The sequence below is a fragment of the Trichoplusia ni genome, chromosome 10 (genome assembly GCF_003590095.1).
Source record: "Trichoplusia ni isolate ovarian cell line Hi5 chromosome 10, tn1, whole genome shotgun sequence".
Lineage (NCBI taxonomy): Eukaryota > Metazoa > Arthropoda > Insecta > Lepidoptera > Noctuidae > Trichoplusia > Trichoplusia ni.
In genome coordinates, this window is record NC_039487.1 from 8,715,702 (window position 1) to 8,737,738 (window position 22,037).

At 35.4% G+C, this 22,037-nt stretch overlaps 1 protein-coding gene across 3 annotated transcripts in view; it reads left to right on the forward strand.

The window, feature by feature from the left end:
• The window catches only part of LOC113498349 (RNA/RNP complex-1-interacting phosphatase), a 49,683-nt gene that overhangs the window by 6,222 nt on the left and 21,424 nt on the right, over nucleotides 1-22,037 (forward strand). For all 3 annotated transcript variants that reach the window (XM_026878340.1, XM_026878342.1, XM_026878341.1), the window contains 2 exons: nucleotides 19,188-19,222; nucleotides 20,141-20,228. In XM_026878340.1, coding sequence (XP_026734141.1) covers nucleotides 19,188-19,222; nucleotides 20,141-20,228 — 123 coding nt within the window. The remainder of the gene's footprint in view (nucleotides 1-19,187; nucleotides 19,223-20,140; nucleotides 20,229-22,037) is intronic.

The following is a 22,037-nucleotide window of genomic DNA, read 5'->3' on the forward strand; positions in this document are numbered from 1 at the left end:
TTCATTACGTTGGCCTTATTTTAGAGTGGATAAAAGGACCACCATGCGATCCCAACTCTCGAGATATCCTCTCTTTATTATGAACAACTGTGTACAATGCAAATGACAGCCGGTGGGTGGCGCAGTTTATGCGATCCTCAATCAGTGACGGTTGTTCGGCGCACGCGCCAGCTACGAATTATACCACGAATTATTATTGGCGCTATTTGTCGCAATACGCGTCCCGGTGGCATTTCTATTACAGTACTACATTTGTTATGGACGGACCACCAAGCCATAGATAGTAAAAATGTGCACTTGCGTTTTTAGTGTCCATTATTATAGGATGTTATCTTAGGTGTTGTGGATTTCAAACCTTTAGTAATAACTTTGCTATTGTGAATTGATGATGCTTTATTATGTTTCCGAAAATAACTTTAAAATGTGGTTCTTTAAGGTAACCAATGATTTGTTGATATCCTTTTAGAAATAACGTGGAACAGTGATTCATCATATCACTTTTACGTATAGTATTTAAAGTAAACTGAATAATTAATTTATTGCTGCGGTCTCAGTCCCATCGTTGCACCATGATTGTACCCGTATCAATTACGCAGATCATATGATAACTCAGCGATAAATTATCTATGGCTTTACGATAACATCTCCCAGTGACCGGGTACGGCAGCCATATTGAAATTTTTGTTCTTTGTCTATGATTTACTGAAGGGGTTATGAAGGAGGCTGTCATTCACAAAAAAGGCACAGTTAAAGATATTTTGGAAACATAATAGCAATAAATAGACGGACACATAACAAAAAATTATAACTTACAATGTTACTGGTAGTGGAAAGTTGGCTGACGGTGGTTTTGTAAGCCATTAAAATTCTCATGCTTCAGAACTTCTATCTATATTACATATTTATAATAATATGAGTTTTTAAAATTACACCAATAATTCTGTACTGATATCCTGCATCTAGTAATCACGGCAAAGTTAGTGGAGCGCCACGTGGTAGTAATTCCTCCCAGCCCGGGTGTTTGTAAAGGTGCACAAGACCACACAGTAAGCAGGCAATCACCTGAACATCGCTCAACCCGCTCCCACTCTGTAATCACGCCATCATTACTTCTAATGACGTGTTAACGTTGCTTTATGGGAATGCCAAACATGACGCTCACATTTCGGTCATTTACATTTGTTTACCGACTATCTTCGTATTGTTTGCCGTCGTCTCTAGAACAGAGGGCGGCGTTTCGGTCAGCCACCGGTGTGTTTAAGGCATTTTTAAGTGCAACTCGGTTTTGGGTTGTGTTTAGATTTTGTACTGTCGCTTCTGTCTTTGTGGCCTCGAATTACCTTCGTGTATTGGTTTTATTTGTTACTAGCTTTTTATCTCGATTTTGTTTGCATGGGCCTTTGGGTTTTATAACCTGGTTGCTGTAGAGGTAAATGCCCCGTTCTCTTTTGTGACTCATTTTACATTTTAGGATTTAATTAAAACAGCTTTTCATTTGTATTTGGTCGATGGTTTTTGTCATCAACGTTGCCTCAAAATATATCTCTTTAGTAATTAGCATTCTCATTGCGATCGTAAATACAATTTCGAATAACACAGCAACATAAAATATTTCTCACCTTAATTTAATTATTTTATTTTAATATTTATTGGTGTTGCATAAAGTCAAACAAATAAGCATAGAACAAGAGCAAGGAGAAACCGTTAACCGGGCGACAGAGGTGTATGCCTATATGTTATAGTCAAGGTATTCTCTTTTCCAAACTGAAAAGTTTTCATTGGCGAGTGTTAATCCACTTATTTTTTTTACTTTCAGTGATATTAATAATTCATTCATGTGTAGATAAATGATAAAAACAGTAAAATCAACATCTCTACTTTTCTTATTCACATCTATTACCAAATATGCTTGCGGTAGTTAGTGCATACAAAAATACAACTGGTTAAGAACACCCACGGATTTCTACCTTCCGGCTGGTGTTAATACGTCCCTGTTGATTTTGTGCCTTCACAACTTTTTTCTAACTGTTGCCTCGTACCAAAATGTTCTCTAAATCAAATGCAGTAAAAGTTCCACCGAGTCTCAAGACAGGTTGTGCGTTCGCAAGCCTTGTCTAATTCACACTATGTATTTAGCTGAACTTTGTGAAACACAACAAAGATGTAATCATGACTGTGGTAATGCATTTTTTTTCGTGTACTTAAAGACATCCGTCGCAATGCAGATGTTAATCAAATTATCAATGGAGACTTCCGTGTTATTATTTAAAACGGGTTTGTCTTGCATGGTGTACCAATTGCCCTCAAAATGTTTGAGTCCATGGTACGAAGTTTTTCGCTTTTATAAATAGAATAGACCTAGACATACACGCACAAAAATAAATCGATTACGTATTCAAAAATCCATATTGAGCTGTCTGCGGTGTCCGTTAAATAGTATAGTCACGTTCCTTATAAAGAATATCGGAAAAAATCTATAAAAGCCGCAACTCATAATAGTCAGTGGTCACGAAGGTGCTTGGTATTGTCCGAGGCGCCAGCAGTTAAAGCTACCCGCTGCGATACCTTTCCCCTACCAGTGTAACTTGACACTATCCTTCGCTCCTGTCGTTCTCTTTAAATGAATAAGTGGAAGGTGTCCGTTTTTATGCCAGAGATCATGGTTACTGGCTTCGTTTGCCCCGGGACATTCAAGCTCGCCGATTGAATTCACACCCGCAGTTCCCGTGTCCCCTCCTCGTTATAAATCAAACGCAGGTATGATTCCGTCTGGGGCAGTCGTGTGGAATGCTGCAAACCCTTGCGGGGGCGATTTCTGCAACGATGCTTGCCATTATGCTCATGTTTTGGGGATTTTTAATTAAACACGCAGCATTTTTGTTATGCGTCTTGGTTAGAATTACATTTTGGTACTTAATTATAATTTTATGACAAAATCCATTCAAACATTACCATTGAAAAAAAAACGGCCTTTAATGCTATTTGTACAATAAATTAAGAGATTAAACTAATAAAGATTTTATTTTGTTTAACTTTATGTATTTGACTGATTCTCTGAAGTTTGTTTTCATAAATAAGTCTTTAAGCAATAAAAAAATAGGTTGCTTCCAACTCCTACCATAATAAATTATTAGATTAACTCGACGAATAATAGGACTGTATTATTAGTGTGCCCAAACGTGTAGAAACGTTTACATATTTCAATAAAGTCGATTCACCATATATTTAACTCGGTGTCTTTACTGGCCGGTCTAATATTTGTTTAACCCCGTTTCTTTTCTTTAATAAATGTGTCACGTTCGTAATACATCGTAGAAGTGTCTCGACTCGACAATGAACTTGCCAGTCAGGCGAGCCGGGGCCTTCTCACACGGCCGCGACTTTACTATAACGTGAACCCTCTTCACATGTGACGGGACTATGCATTTGTTTGTCCGCAGCTGCGGTGCCGACAACATATTTATTATGCTCATTAACCTTCAAGAACGCTATTTAATTGTTGGCCGTTTTTTATTCACTTCACCTCTGACCCGTCCGCGACTTATTGCTCACCGGTCTCACTTTGAAAGCGAGAACTGGATGTTATTTATTATCCTGAGACGAGGATGCGTGTCGTTTCTATCTTTGTGGCGCTTGTGAGCTTGTGTTTATGATTTATTGCGTTTATAAGACGTTATTACTTCCCCACGAATCGGACTGCGGCTTTGTAATTTAAACATGTAATAAGGTTAATGGAGAATCATTCACTCTTGCTAAATATGAAGCCTAACAAGCTCATTCATTTTATTTACATTAAAATGATTTAATTGCTAATCCGTAACGATTTTCTCTGAACTTTAGTAGTTTGTCTAACATTATTTAAAAGACTGCATTCCTGAGCATATTTAAGGGCTTTGCAATCATTAACAGGATTACCTAGGTAATATGAGAAATGTACAAAGCGCCATGAGGAAATTCAGCTTAAGTGTAATTCTAGACGTTTTTATTTACAAACTATATGAGCAGCAAACAAGATCTCTTCATTCACAAGTAGTTTGTAGTGAGAACGACCGCCAGGAGATAATGAAGTCCTGGGTAATATAATGCGATGGAATATTGGCCGGGTAATGTGGAATATATTCTAGCGACGATATTGTCAAATGACCGTCAATTTCTCACTCAGTGTGAGTCTTTACTCGTGGGGGTCTAATATCTAAAGCTAATGATCAAAACACACGGTTCACAGGAATTTGAACATACAAATGTGTTTATTGAATAATAAACCTGTTGCGCAATTTAAAATGTTACTACTAGTTGAGGATTATGACACACTCTTGTATATTTTATTGCGTGTCGGTTGGATTTTGCTTTGCCTTCCGCGACTGTCTTTTGATGTAAAATCATGGTTTGATATCTTAACTTATTAATTGCGTGTTTAACTTTGTGTTTTTTTTTTTAAGTTTAGGTCGTTAGCTTATATGCTTCTTTGTAATGTATTGTTGTAAGAATTAAACGGTTTTCTATGATCATTTTACCTTTATATTTGACATGATTTCGTATCGAAATGAAAATGAAGTTCCCATTGTTTCGGGTCTCGCTATCTCAGCGTGTTATTCACTCCAGCTTTGACGTCTTCATACGAGCTATCGGCAATAGTAAATTGTGGTATCGTGTCGGTACCGACGTCGGTATGGAACCGTTTATTGATTGGTATCGTAGTTTGTCCGCTGTTCACTTTGAATAAAATTCGAATTATAATTAATCACGGTGGTGCCGCGTGGGAGAGCGTCGTCGCACGCCCGACGATCTATCATATTTTGTGATAACGCCACTAGGACGCATCTCATAAACGTATTGAAACGATCTGGTTTGAAGCTAAGCTATGCGACAATAGTTGTGTGCAACGGTACAATGCTATTTCTCACTGAGTTACCGTAGAACCTCGAGTGTACCTACTTATTAAAATATATCGTTGTAAACACATGTCAATAATGTTATCACTAAACTCATTCCACAGCTCTAGGTGCGATGTAACTTGCAGGTCACACTGTGTCGAGCCTGTTAAGCGTTCAATTTTCCGGTCCATTGAAAGGGTTCTACCGCAATGTTGCGGCGTTTATAAAGACGACAGTGTCGATGACAACAATAAAATCGGATCATAAAGTTTCGATCGCATCCTTTGAGAGTTCCTATGCAATCTCGCCGCTCAATTTTATTTCCAATACCAGCGTAAATAGATAGGCGGGTAGATGTAAACGAGGGACACCCTGGGGCTCTGGCGGAGGCTCCTGTCAATTGAATTTGTCTGCAAGCGCTCGGTGCATTAATAGCGCACTAAACTACGTTGAATACTATTATTGATATTTTCATAAAAGCTCGCATCTATTGTGTGGTGACGACGCTCAATGCACGTCTAGTTTTAGTGTTTTCGTTATGGTATTTTGATATTTTATGCCGGTGTTGTTCGTTGCGTCTATCTGTACTTTGGTTTTATGGCAGTTGTACGAATTGATTTTATCATTTAATTCAGAGCTTCCGAAGTTTTTTTTATATGTCTAAATGAACTAAGTCCTATACTACTTTACTCAAATACCTAAATTGAATGCATTGAATAATTACTCATATGATATGAAACTTGCACAGCTTAGCGTTATAATTAAACAATTAGCAATTCTATGTACGCTAGAACTTAAACGAATCTTAACAGCTAGGACACAACTTGTACCAAATGAAATATCGCTCAAATTATGTCTATTTGTTTGTCGCAATTACTATCTCCTTTCATCGTTCTCTCTCTCTGTCTGTTCCCACGTTCTTGACGCTTAATCACGTCGGCTCTGCGCTCGCGCCTAATATTGCACTGTAATGTGTTTATTAAGCGCCGTTCCCTTTAATGGCGTACCATTTAACATACAATGTGCAGTGGTCCGATTTGCTTGTAATCCCTTCGTGGATGCGACATAATATCTGTCACAGTTTATCTGTAGTTTGTATTTGCCTGAATATAGCAGGATCATAGTTTTCTGTTTACAATCACTGATCAAAGTTGTAAAAGTATTTGAGATTTGACACATTGTTGAAAACAATAGACGATAGTTTTTTCTTGAACAAAGAGTTAGCGTATTTTAACATATCGTTTGACGCTTCAACGTATTTTAGTATACGAAAACAATTCTCGAAAATTGTCTTTTGTTTCTTATGAGGCATCTCCACATCTTGATGTCGCCGTGTGGACTTCAGTTTGCAGCGTGCTTTCTTTGCGTTTCGTCATCGCTACCACGCCATGAATAACACTGTATTAATTATTGCTGCGGTTGTTTGATGACTGACTTTATTCATGAGTTTGGCACTGATTCTCATGCGTGTTGGCTTCGTTTTTTCTGTGGTCACGTACATACTTGTACCTATTGAAGCGCAGCATGGTGAGTTTGTTTGTTTTTAAAGTCTATAATTGTGATCTGATATCATAGTAATGTCAGTTTATCAAGAACCATTGCGACAACATCAGATTTTCAATTTTAATTTAGTAAGCATTAAATTGTTTCTCTTTTAATGATAGTCTCGTTTGACTCCGTTTGCCCGGGCCATTATGTCAACACGAATACCCTAATCACCACGCATAAGTTGTGGATCGAAAGTGTTTGATAAATCTACACGTGTCATCATTACCCGAATTTGATCTACGTCCCTCATTAGCTCCCTCCTAAATAAGATATCAGCTGGTGATTAAGTGCCATCGTACCGGTGATTATTTTATTGCATTCCAAAGTTAATAAACAATTTATCGATTTATGTTTTATAGAAAATTACGGTATTGTCAACAGTAGTTTCTTGATTATGGTTATGAATGTTTAACGGTGGAAAGCTAATTAGCATATTAACGCGAAATAACAATTTCTTAAGGAAAGTTGGAAGTTTAGCTTAGATATAAAATACGTGTAATTCACTCAGCTTGGGCTCAGTTAATTAACTCTAAAGACTCTATGATTGAAAATTAATGGTCGTGGCATTTGTCACACTTATTAAATGTCTTTAGCGATGTTCGGATTTTTAAATGAAGCTTTTGGGGACACAAAAATTGATAGTTCCATTCCGCTGTTTTCGTTAGTGGATCGTTAGTGTCACCGGTTGGCTTGCAGCGATGCAAATTAAGATGTTCGGTCGGAATTTGGTTTTGATTTATGACCTTATAAAGTTATGGTACACGGGTACTTCCTCATCGAATAATTCATGTGAGGCCCATTGTTTTTTAGTCTTCTACAAGTAATTGATCACACGTATTAACGGCTTTTTAATATGATTTTCCAAAAATAATTTCGTACGTCACTTTTTTGTTAGTGAGTTATTATTTTTAGTCATTTTTGTGAACGTAATTAATTTATGTGAAGCAAGTTATAGCTTAATAATTTCTACTTCCTTGTAATAAAGTAACGACATTATTCTATATAACAGTTGGTTTAAATCGTTGTATAATGTAAAGTATATCATTGCATTTTTTAAATTCAATTTTTGCGTTGTCTGTTAAATGAATTCTGTTGTTTTATATTATGAACAAATACAGCATAGTTCAGCGAATGTTTTGAATTCTACCATTCTTTAAAATATTTTATTATCTAAATAATTTATAGACTGTATACATTTTTACTGCCGCCACATCGTAAAAAACGATCTTTGCTTATTATTTTTTAGAAATTCCTATACATATTCATTATTAAGTTTGTCAGCTAATTTTTAACTCCGTGTTGATTGAACATCGTCGTCACATAATTAATTAATTAACGTATACATAATTGCGCCATTAATTTATATTTTAATGGTTTCTCATGTTATTGCTTTATTCAAACTGCATATTTTGCTAGTTAGGAAATAATCTGAGTCACGTAAATCATAAAACATTAGAATAAGTTATGTAGCCAGTGACGTATAATTGCTTTATAATTTAAATGAGGCTAATGAAGCATAGCCTGTTTTTGTGTAGTAGTTTGATGATAAATATATTATGTTTTCATTAAGAACATGATGGAGTTGTTCAAATATTATTCATTTGAGAGTATAAAATTGTCAGCTTCAGATGTTTCTCAACGAGTGACATTTAAATTCCAATGATACAACCTGTCAATAATATTTTTTAGGGTTCCGCACCCGGATACATGGACCGTAATAGCTTGGGTGGCAGATAAATTTGTGGATACAATCAAAGTTATGTGTCACGCAATCGCGTTGTTTTTCTTTAACCGTATTGAACTTTTATTGTCGCGAGTCAGACTCGGGCTTGATCGTTTGATTTCCTGAAAGTTGATATTTTTTAAATCACTAGGTAGTACTTCCACCGTTTAGTATTTTGTAGAGTCAAAATATTAGGATCAGAAATCTATCTTGATTATTCCTTTTTTGACGATCTTAACGCTTACCGCCCGGGCTGGTTCCATGTCGCCCGGAATAGAGAATCGTGGAAGGATTTTGGGCAGGCCTTTGCCATAGAAGTGGAACAAAGTGGGCTAGATAAAAAAATGTAGGTGTGACAAACTGCCGAAGATGAGTATTTGAATTTTATTACGATAGCCTTCTTCATTCCAATAACGTTAATAACATCAGCATTGTACTGCGCTTTTTAATTTCCAGAGCTAATTGTGAATGTACGCTACGACGGTGGGTTGTAATTCTACAACTTATGCGGTACTTACTTATCTTTTAATTCAATTTACACGCGTGCAAACCTTGTTCATCAATAATTTATTGGTTTTGATTCGTTTCATATCTTGGATCTCATTTTTTAACCTGTCGTCAGCCAGTTACAGTTTTATTGTTTTAATTTCCTTTGTATGTGTAACGGTAATTCGTATTTTTGTGACGCATATTTATGTTTTGGATTAAAAGTGCGTTGCGCTTATTGTAATTTTCTTTATTAAATAAATTAGATTTTGATAATTTCTAGCAATATTCTAAAGCAACAGGCGTAAGTACCGGTACTTAAAGAATAGAAGGGATTTTTATGAAAAAGCTTAAAAAAGAGCCAGACCTATATGGATTAATACGAAAGTTAAGTATAGGATTCTACCTCACTAGAACAACCCCCTTTAATCTCAGGATTTCTGTAAATAACATAAATATCAACATTTAAAACATTCATAGGTAGGCTGTACCGTGTAGTAACACTGTTTATAAAAGGTGGAACAATTTTAATGAAGTGTACGTAGCCCTGTAGCACCTGCGACTTTGCTGTAATAGAGAGGTGTGTCGGCACGCCTCGCTGGTGATGTGCCGACGACAAGCTCGCAACTTCGCCCGCTGTTGATTTTGTACTCTAGAACGTGTTATTAAAGGATAATTGTTACTTTATTGGTGGAAGTCTGTAAATGAAATGTAAATGGAAAAGGTGCTCTTCTTTATGTTATGCTTTTGTTGAACTCTACACCACGTTGCGTTATGGTGGACATTAAAAATTGAATCTAGGGTCTAGATTATTGTTATTGTTTAAAAAAAAAATACCTAGCGTCGTGATTATTGTTATTGTTATTCTTTAATAAGCGAAAGTGTTGTGATGCGGATTGTAACGGAAAGCTGTACCTCAGAGATAGGGCTCGAACCTCGACTACTGGTTCAACTAGTGTTTAGTGATAGTGATTTATATACATAGTTAATTCGAGTAATTAATAATGTTTCTCCTAAAACCTGTAACCAGAAAATATTAAAACACAAAATAAGACATAACATAATATACGAAGTTTATATTCTTAAAAAGGCAGTCAATGAAATGATGAATGATTATACAACCACGTCTCAACATTTCGAGAGCTTGCAATAAAAGGACCAATCATTTTATCATAAACTTTTTAAGTTGTAAATGTAATTCGATTGAAAGTAAATAACAATTTGTCAAAATATAATACATTGTTGACTTACGAGAGGTCTTCAGTTAATTAGTCAATTCATATTTTTTATTATTGATGTATTCGGTTAGTTTTGCGAGTCCAATAGTGAATATTTAAGTGTTTATTTTGCGGTTAGGATATTTGACGTTGAATTATAATGTTTGTAGGTAGTGCTCGTAGTTGGTTATTAAGCAACTGTTAATATTTGGGTATGTACATATATGATTTTAATGAAATTATGACGGTTCATTTCTTAGGGCTCGCTGTACAAAATGTGGGCTCTTGATTTATGGATATTTGTATTTAAGTAGTCATTTTTTCGCAATACTCTATAGGATACTACAGTATAATTTAAAACGAAAGAAATTGAAGAGAATCGCCGTGTTATATAGACTATTGATTTAAAGCTTTGCTTAAAACTTAACGGTAATTTTTGTACAAATGTATTTTCGAATATGAACAATACTGGCTGATTGTAACCACATTTTACTGTAACGATGACCGTACAAGGTGCGTTCAGCATGTAAAGTGTAAACATCGATGTTGCAACTCTTTATGAAGTGTGATTTAAACTTGAGATTGCGAATTCCGAGTATTGTAGCTACATTTCCGATGTGATTTCTTCGACGTGAATCAGGATGGCCCGCTTTTTAAGGATTTACATGTAATTTTGTGATGTAATTGTACGATTAAATGGCTATAACTGTTTTGTATGCAGTGCGTGTGCATTCACAATATGTTTAAAGATGCTTGAGACAATACGTGCTTAAATATCATTTAATATTTATGCGTCATCTTTGACCATGTGTATTAATTCGATGAATATATTCCGCTCACTTATAATTCTTAATACACGAAACAAATTACGTCTGATAAAAATAAAGGCGCTATAAATATATCCTTCTTGTTTTCATGTCACGGAAAGAGTACTAAGATACCGTAGAAACTTCACCCATAAACCGTAGTCGTATTATGTTTGAGAGTCGCCGGCGCCGGCGCAGCTCTTCTCACGAATTTCGCGGCGAGGCGCCTGCGCGTGGGCGGCCTATCGTACGCCGCCATCACACGTACACTTGCCACCACACCTGTAACATCTCTCCTACATTTACCCTCGCACACAAGGTTCAAGTTCCTTTAACACGACCGAACAGTTAATCCGTTTGACGGCCCTTTGTTGCCTAGTGCGTCTAATTAGTCAGTCTGTTTAGTGCTGTACCCGCCGCAGGCATTTCACTATGCAATATGCAGTGTGAAATTGTTTGATTTATTGATATCTTGCGTTTTATGCGTATTAGATTAACATAATATTATTTAGTTGTATCCTTGAATGTACATATAAGGTTATATTTTTATTCATAGGAGTGCGTTGACGCTCCATCACTACGCCTACAACAATACCATAATATCTGCTTTATATTGACCGTCTGGCCGCTGGAGACGTCGTATTTCAACAGTCGTGTATAGATTCATCTGCCAGTGCTTATTCATAAGAATATTCACAAGTGACATTAAAACTCCTTGTATGATGTTTTGTTCAGTCGCGTTGTCGACGGATATCAAAGAGTATATTTCGTTGAATTTATTGCAGTCGCCTGCGGGATCGTCTGCGTTGAATAGCTTGTATCGTGTGATATATTTTTCCTCAAACCGTCTTTAACTTCTCGACTTGTACTCCGAGTCTCGGCTTATGTTTGCTCTTTGTGTTGATATTGGCTGGATATTGGACACTCGACGTTCTCATTTCCAATGTAACAATAATATTTTTAAATATATAAGTGAAAAGGCATCATATTGTACTTATTACGCCACTCGCTTGAGTCACGCGTGAGGTCCTGAATCAAGAATATGAGCTGAAACACGGCGGCACGATGGCGCCACTCGGTGAAATTAATCTGAATCGTGTATCAGCAAAGTCCAATTTAAAAAAAAATGTTTATTGGGATTAAATGAGAGTAGTCTCGTAAATATTGTACTCAATGTAAGTAATGAGAGGCTTTTGTTAGTTAAAGGCACCGTGTTGATATTCATTGGACATTTAAATAAGGCTAATGTTGTACATTCATTTGTTTAGATATGACTTTGCTTATTGATGTTATTGAACACCCACGCACCGAATTGCGGCGAATTACGGTTTGTATAGGTATCGTTTCGCCGCCTAAAATTAACAAAGGTTCGTTGTTGCTACCGATTTGTCGCGACCAGGTGATTTATCTTCAATAAATTTATCGCTCAATCAACGTCGTCGCATGCGCAAGTTCGCGCCGCCGCTGATTGGATTTCTTCATAATTACATCTTTTGACACGTACGCGCCAAGTTTCGTACTTCACAAGCCGGGGCATGAGATCGTGGGAGCACCGTGTAATCAGCTTTCTTAACTGTCTTGTTTTGATCTGATACCAAGGAAATATTGTTGAAAAGATCCGATGGAGTACTTCATGAGCTTATTTTGCATTTAATTTTTATTTTAGTTGTAAAGGCATTTCATTTTCAATTCACTCCTCGAACGTTACCTTAAATTATTGTTTATAATATCTTCATGAGCCACTTGATCTTACATATATATAGTTAAACAAATCTGTTCTATTGTTCTAGCCATCTTTTTAATTTCCGAAGTGATTTTATTACATTTCGAGAATTCTTGTTCCTTGTTTTATCAGTTGTTTATAAGTATTATGAATGGCGGTAACTTTTCGCTTGGTTACGTTTGCTTGGTTACGTTTGCTTGTCGTCCGGTTGTCATGTCAGATGATATTTTGGTGGTTATTAACAAAGATCGCCGCCTCCGATAGTAAGCACAACACTTATTATTATGCACACGTTTAAAGTTTAATGATACCCGACAGTGAGTTACTTTCATATCCATTACGGTAATTTGACACATCCTTTGAGCATTTATGATTGTACAAAATGTTTTCTTAAATCAATTTTGAATGTTGTAAGCTTTGAAGTTTGTTGAAGTCCAAGCGTAGGTACAGATATGGTTGCCGTTGATTTCTGTGGTATTGAATTCTGAAATAATAATGAACAAAACTAATGGTTTCCTTTTTTTATCTAAGGCGGGGGAATCCTCATGGACACCCACTCCTTCGAGGGAGGGAATGGGTAGTGTCAGACTTTTACTGACTAAACCTGAACCGCCATGTTACGTCATTCGCGTTTTTGTGTTGGTTTATGGCAACGCGTTGCAATCCTTATTTTTCCTTAAACCACGGCTACGATGAAAATCATTACTTTTATAACCATATTTTAAAATAATTACGTATGTATGATAATATAAAGTTTCTTCTTTTTTTCTTTTATTAAAGTATAGATGTTCACATGTTCAATGTGTGTATAACCAGCAAATCATCGTAAACGATCCATTTATTTTACAAAATACTTTATCGCACAATCCAAAATATTGCGAGGTTTTCGGAAACACATAAGTATGTATTAAGTTTTTATACCTTTTTTGGGAAATAATAATCGAAATGTTTATTGTATTTTCGGGTTAATACACCATGTATTGATTCGGAAGTATGAAAAAAAACATTTGCGTACCAATGACCGAATGTTGTTTTTTATTAAGCCTTGTTCCGGTCAAACTGAAAGGTTTTTATGCCATTACTGGTATATTATCCTGCTGATTCCGGACACCCGTTCTCTTTGATTGTCATAAAATACAATATTACTGAAAATAAGTGCACGCGTGCCCGGTAGTAAAAAGAAAAACATGGACAAAACGTTTTTAATTCTGTTACACATTAAGAGCGGTATCGTGTAGGGTGACCATTAAGTTATCCAAACGTATGTTCGAATTTACGATACAAATAATTTCGATATTTATGCAAATTATTTAGTGTTAAGGAAGAAACGTAAAAACATCCATAATTTTGTTTAAATAAACTTTGTTTTTTACTGTTTAATTTACGTAATGTGCGGCTTTTTGTAGTTATGGCTCAATCCATGAAAGTATACAGTAAATCATGGGTTCGAAGAAACAAAAGACGTATGTATTTAAAGTTTGTGCCTACTTAGGCAGTGCAGTTCTAAAGTTTCACTGAGTCATTGTAAGTCCATATGTAACAATCAGAAATAATTTAATGCGACTCCATGGTGAAAAAAATGTTTCACGCTACTTTATTTGGTTTTGAAGTTTTGATTGATTTACGACTTTGTATGATTTATAAGTATTGTATTGTATTTGGTAACTCCTTTCGATATTTCTCGCATATAAAGTATGCGATTACGTACCACACAATTACTGCATTTGAGGTGAGAAAAAGAAAGATTACTCGAAAATATCTCAAGATGTATTGAGTAACTCCCTGTCCCACAAACATCTGAAAGAGGAGAAAATACACAATGAGGCAGGTTATAACAGCAATAGATTGAAAAGGCAGTTCAAAAACCAAATTTAAAATTATCCTAACATAAGAAGGACATATTATTATCCTCAGCATACGTTAAAGGTCGTATGACGCTTATGCGTCGTCATAATCGATTTTTAGTTGTTTGGTAGAGGTTTTCATTATCCCATAATTTACGAAACGTTGGGTTACGTGGAGTATCATCGGTGCCCATCAAGCCACCCAGTACGTTTTCAAACTGAATTTCGGCGCGGTGGTCGCAATTAGGCGCGATAAATGCCCCTGAGATACGATACACAGGCTTTTCATTCGATTAATCGGTCGAAACGAATATAGAAACGGATTATAAAAGTCGTACCTTTTTCGTTTTATATGTTCAGCATTTCGCGCGATGTTTTGATACCGGGTTCTCTTTTGTTAAAAGTTTATTTTTATGCCAATTCAACATGGCGAAGTAAAAAGATAGACAGGAGATTAAATATTTTACTTTACTTCTATTGCCGCCTACATGTTGTGTGGTCATAAAAGTTTAGTTGATTAGTCTTATTGAAACCCCTATCGTGCATGACGATCTTGGTTTTAAATTAGATGAACAACTTGTTCAATGTTTTTTTTTCGTATTGACAGAACCCGCATATATAAGAAGTCAGCCACATATCAATTATTTTGACACCGAATGCTTTTTTGATCATTACTCAATTACATTGTTAAATTTTATGTCTTATTTCAATATTCTATCGTAACGAGGGTTATGTTTGTGACACCGTTTATAATGCTTAATCAAACCCTATAATAAACATGTAATTGGGTTCAAAACAATGAATTAAATAGTTATCGGCAAGGAAGTAACAATAATGTTATTTTTAAAGCCGGGCTTCGATACCGTGTCTCGTTACTAGAATAGCGAAAGTAGGCTCAGACAGGTCACAAATTTGAATGAGTCAACTCCACCCTTTTTAAATTTACCGCAGCAGACAACTCGGTGTCAAAAAGGAACGGACTAGTAACGATCCATAAAACAATACAAAAAGCTCAGCCATTACAAGGCGACAAAACTGTAATATCAATAGAACACAATAGGACAATAGTTGCCCTCTGTCAATTATGCCATCATTACCATTGGAATAAACGACGTAACGGATCAGATGATTGTCAAAAACAACATGATGACAACGCAACGTAGCCACAAATGCACACGAAATTCACACAAACAAATATAACCTCTAAGACCATTCAAATAAAATTGTTAACAACTTTAAAACAGAACGATGACGTTGCTTATTTTGAAATGTCGAAACAGTTACCCTATAAATGATTTATAGACCGTGGCGCTAGTAAATTTTTGTCACTTAACTTTATACAATGATTCCGAATAATTAGTGTCGCACGCCGGTTAATAATTTTCTTTGTGCATAATTAGCCGATTATGAAATTAGAAAGATGATGTCGTTGAGCCTGTTACACCGGCTTATTTTCCAGTTGAAGTTATGCCATCCACTTTGAACCAGGTTCGATAACCACATGTGATTATGTTGTACCATCTGCATCGTACTCCGGTGACACGTGAATTACAAGTAGCCAGTAAGCATTACTACCGTGAATCGACAAGAGAAAGTTACAAAACTTATTTGGCGTTTGTCTCTTGATAAGCTGCTACAAGCTCCTTTGTGTAACCTCGTAAATTCTCTTCGGTATCGACTAGATTTGTTCCCTGAACATTTCATTGAAATTTAATACTCTAGCATAGAGTTGACTCACCCAAAACGTTTCAATTTTGCGAAATGTCTACATCGTTTTGTGTACATTGCATTGTGTCGACGTTCTTCAATTTGTACTATTATTCAATTTGTTTAAATCTCGATACTTAGTTTCTTCCTTGACTTGATAAATTATTGTCTTCTATTTACCAGTGGATCTACATCATTATTTAACATATTCCGATCAGTATCGCATGATTTGCGGATCCTGTTGCCACACAGTTTTTGCTCTTATGATTTTATAATGTAGGGTTGAATATTTATTGCGTGCTCGCTAAAACGTATTTGCGATTATTTGATCCTCGCATTTGTCAAATATGATCGAAGCATGCGAAGGTGTTATTCGTTTTGTCGACACGCGATCGTGAGATAAGTCCGGAGCTTGCCACTTGTAATTTGATGGGAGGTCCTCGAGCTTTAACGTTTTATTTTTTGTAGGCCAGCCGGATTGTTTATGCAGAGCTCCGTTTTGTATGATAAATTGATTTAACGATTGTCAATCTGTTTAGTACTTCACTTGATGTGTTTGCTATTAGTGTGAATTAGTTTAGGTTAAGATTATAGTGTCTTTTTTCAATCAGAGCTATGGCACGATTACAGATGTTGTTTTTTTACTGTTTTACCTCTGATAGATCTTGTACAATTATCTCTAAGAATGGCTTATTTTCAAATGCATACATCTCAATACCGTCACATCCCCGCAGGTGGTTTACCTCCCCTCCTCCGTGTTTGCAAATGTACGTACATGTAGTGTGTCGTAAAAATGACAAACTTACATTTATTGCCTTGTAGGACACATGTAAGTAATGTCTTGTCGTGTCGTATGGTTTTTGTCAGCGGGCAATCGACGATTTATTGAATCGCATTGTTGATTATTTTATTAACGACTTCTTTCGATTGCGTGAACTTAAATCGTGGGCACAACTCAAATTGCAACGCCACATGTTGTTTCGATGAGAGACTTGACGAATTCATGTTTGTCACAACTTATAATTGATTATAAACTCTTGCTTTTTCATATATTTCCACAAAAACTTTTTTTTTTGTTGTAAAATCAAATGCCAATGTTGCCATTATTACTTTCAAGGCAGATTTACATACATACATACTTTATATTCACCCTTTGTTTATAATGTGCTACATTACATTATTGGTACAGCCAGCAAGTGTCCATGTGTTACATACTAAGAAACTTTAAAAAAAAAAGCTTCTTAGGATCCATCAAACTTCTCGTTTTAAAGGATTAAAATATTGGGAATTGGAACGTATTTGTATTCCTTATGAAATAACTATTCACTTAATAATTTTGTCATTATAATTATCGAAAGTAACTACTCAAACTTTCCACCGTAGGCTGCACAATAAAAAGTCTTGTATCATGTTATCATAGATAAATTATTGAATCGTAAATAAATACAATATTTTATTCTGTCGACGTTAATCGGAGGCAGTACCAATAATGTAGGTGCGTACCGGAGCTTGCTGATCCGAGTTGTGATTGAGAGTTACGATTGTCATTAATATCGTAATGGAATCGATTTATGATCGAGGATCATCTCATCGATATTGCCGCTCGCTCCATACAGTATTTAGTTCTAAATAATAATTCGTGATCATGTTTGCAATGCGCTATGAATTTTCTTTCGTTTATCGATTAGAAAATCGATGGCTGTATTTGCTTCGATATTTGAATAGTTTAATTGCATTGTTATTCGTGCTTTTTGTCGATAATGAAAGTAATAATAATAGGTCTTTCACCATCACCCTTTCAAGTCCTTATTACGTGTTTCGCCGCAAAGCAGTAAAAACAAAATTGCGTCATTTTTCAAGGCATGTATTGAGTCAAGGTTTAGTTTCGTTTGCCACCGCATTTTTTACATTGATATTCGCGGTTTCAATAAACTCCTTTGTCCAGGCTGCGTTTTATTTGTTCCGGTGTTTTAATGTTAATTGAAAATCGTGGTAACTGCACCCGATGAGGTCGCAATTGTTTGAAGTGTTGTTGGTCGTTTACCCACGTTGATTTGACTAACGACACTCTTGACATGAAACGTGTTTTTATGTAATTAATATGTAACCCTAATAATACTTTCCTACTATTACATATCAAACTTTGTTATGAAATTCTGTTGACGAACACATTATCCTGTTTTTTTCAATATCTCCTCTGCAACTTTGCAAATTGAAATAAAAGTATTATTTACAAATAACCAGTAGCAAAACCTGTTCCAAATATAAAATACATAAATAAAAATCCATATTCTTATTTATTTAAATGATTACCTCAACGATAAAGAATTAATTAAGTAAACCCATCGTGCATATTGTTAATTTATTACAAGTATTTACATTCGTATGATTGTCAGATTGTTAAGCAATTAATTAATAACTTCTCGGTACCGCCCCCAAGTAGAGACGTTCGCGAATCATTTCGGCGACTTTCACATGTCTCCGATTAATTTTAATCGGTAACATAAAATATTATTAATCAAGTCACTATATTCAATATTTATGTATATTTCTCAGTACCATAACTACGTGAATTTATTTAAATTGCTATCAGTTAATTTATAAAGGCCACCGGCGAATCCAAATTGAAAATTAACCCCCATTTAGACACACCTCCTGACGCGTTCATAATTTTTTTATAATCTTTTTACATCATGTCAACACCATCGATAAATTATTACCACTCTAACAAGCTATTATTATGGACCCTGACATTTTATTTAAGGTAATTTTGGCCAAAATTGAAAATTTCACCCAAAAATGTTACCCTGCGGTGCAGCAGGAATGGGTTTTTTAGATTTATGTTCAACGATTTTAGAGTTATTTATTCCAAGTTTTATTTATACTGCCGATGTTAAATCTTATCGATTTCTTGGAATGGTTAGACGTTCGGTTATCTGGTGCGGTACGATATAAGTTAAATATCAACATTTTCATATTATTAGCATACTAATTTTTGTTTTGAACCTGTGTCGAAGTTCCAAAGTGGATCGTGTCAGGTGGCCCTCATTGGGCATAGTTCATTGACACCGGTCAGGTAGGGCCAGTGGATGATTGATCTGCTCCCTTATCACACGCCGTCGCCTACGTGCGGCTTACTCAAAGACACATTGTCTACGACCAGAGAAGCGTACGCTAATACCATCTCAATTTTACCCTAAACACAATAACCCATCAAAACTTGATCACTCACTTCATTACCTATTTTTTTTTGTTTCAGAATGTTCAGAAGTTTAACAAGGATATCAAAACAATGTAAGTTATTTTTAAATATTTCTTAATGATTACCGAATTCACTTGATGATGAATGAGTAATAATAATATATTTATTTGTGAAAGTGTGGACAGCACCGTTGACATAAATATCAAAAATTAGCGTTATTGCCGAAGTTGGGTTTAATTTCATGGATATCATTTTACTTTCCGAAACTACATTTAAATAAAAACTTTAATACTTAATATTTAAGATTCAAGTTTGGAACTTTAGTAATTTCATTACTGTAAATTCGTGGCGCCGACTGAATTTGTGCAAACATTTTATAAATTGAAAAACTGTCAGTGCTGTACCGTAAGTGGCTTTAACGTGACCCTTTCACTGTAATGGTGATGAGGTAATTGAATTTCCATAAGGTTTGAGTGTGACATAAAGCTTACAGGAAGCAATTATATCATTTACTGCCCAATTCATTTAGATATAAGTGCTAATTTTATAAAATATTCACGAACATTTAATGTATAAGTTAGAAACAAAAAAGAAGTTGATTCCGCAAAGCAAATAGTTTTTAAACTGAATGTAATGGTCCTTGAATTCCTTTCCTTTACGGTTAGAACACATAATAATGTGTTTGGCTGAAAGATTTGTTGCACTCAAGGGTTGATAGGTAATTTTTATTGTGTATGAGAAAACTTGTTAAAAAGTCCATAATTATGCAAATGTTTGCCGGCGTACAGTAGGTAGGCCGGCGCCGCCACTAATTTAGAAAGGTATTTTTATATTTAAACTGTTGCGTTGAACGATTTTCTTCAACTTATTTATTTAACGCCAACGGGTACACAGTTTTCTGTAATTGGACACTATTTGGGCTTACTCCTACGTATCAATTTGTCATAATTCCACAAAGCCATTATGTAGGCAATAATATGCATTGTTGAAACAATGATTTTTATTTGCAGATGGGATATTCCAGCTCTTATAGAGAAAATACCAAAATTAGGCGCTGTTATTGACTTAACAAACACAGCTCGGTACTATAATCCTGAGGTACGTAAACCATTTGGTATTTTTGAGTTGTCTGAAAGCGTTTTGTTAAAAATTACATTGTATAGTTCATAATAAGCGACGCAGAGACTGTCATTAGCAAGATACTTTCGCACATGCTGCATACCGAAACGGACATCTCAGTTCCAAGATTCCTCGGAGTGTTGTTAATAATAATGAAAGGTAACAAGCGCTCTTCACTAACAAATGTTAGACAACGCGTACTGCTAGTTACGACTCTTACACGTTCGGATAACGCCCGTAGGAATCTCGGCCCGCCCGACAAGCGTTAGAATACCGGGAAGCTATAAAATTATGTTCAGTTTTACGATTGAAAGTCACATTTTCCAGTACGATGCTTTGTCCGTGCTTACGTCTGATTGCCTTGCATTCATCTTCTGGCATAATCCGATCGTAAAACGGGGTTTTCATGGAGCAGTTGACTCTCTGTTCGCTGTCGTTTGGGTCAGAAATCGATATGTCCTCGATACAAGGCACTATTATATTTGTCCTCTTTAATGACTATTTAAACTGCAAGTTTCGTAATCTTATAATGTAGGTGTTAATTGCGATAGATGGCTTGGACTGTTAGCAAATTGCTTTTATGGTAATACGTCTACTAACATAACAGATACTTCGAGTTACATTTGTGATTTGTCAACTGAATGTATTAAATAAACATTAAAGATTTATTGACGGATATGTCAATCGCAGTTATTGAATTGTCCTATTCTGTATAAATACGATTGAATAAACAAACACCTGAAATGGAAAAACGAAATGTTAGAAGCATCAATAGTAAAAGTCCAAAATATTTTGCGTTTTTGTTGGAGACTTGAATGAAGCTTGAATGAATCAATTAAATATAACAGACATAAGGTCCAATCAAACAAGTTTTAGATTAGCAAAATCTATTTTGATTACTGATTATTATAACATGCACAAAAGATACTCGAAAAAGCGGTACAAAAGACTGCAATAAGCTCTCTCTCTGTTGATAGCTGAGAAAAAAAAGTATTTACTTGCTTTTCCACTATCCATAATACAAGAGGCATAGAATATAAGTAACATGTAAACTATGAGTACAATTAGAAAAGCTGCCATTGTAGGAAAAATACACTGCTACGTGCATTGTAGTACTATCTCCGTCGCACTTGTTTTTTTATATCGAAATAAGCTCAATTCGTAAACAAAATATATTTCTTATTGCTATTCTAATTAACTGTATTGAACTTGAAATGCCGTGACAATATAAAGTATATTACTAATTAAGCCGTAGTAAAGTTGACTGGTTTAGATTTCGACGCCTCTCTAATCTGATTGGTAATTGTCATCGGCTGACGTCGAGTGATTTGTGAGCTCACTTCATTATATCATACTGACACAGATTAGAAGTAAATGGAGTGTACAATAATATATTTTTTTATTAGAGCGCAAACATTTAGTAATGTCTAAAAAATATAAACTTTAGATGGAGTTATAAGTATGATTTCAAATTCATATATTTTAATTGTGCTGTGATTTTTTATCAATTCTGCTGACAACGGACAAAGATATGTCGCGCTTAGTGAGCCTGGTGTGGTGACCTCAAACACTCGGCTATCCGTGCAGTCAGTAGAATTAAGATTTTGATACTTGCTATTTATCTACGAGTACAAAAGAGAGAAATCTCAAATAAAGAGCATATGATAATAATGTGGGCTCCATTTACTTATTACTCTGTGACTACTACGTATCATCGACTGTTGCATGCTCTACTTACACTCTATAATCTCATTACTAAACGCGTATCTTTAATAACATGATTATTTT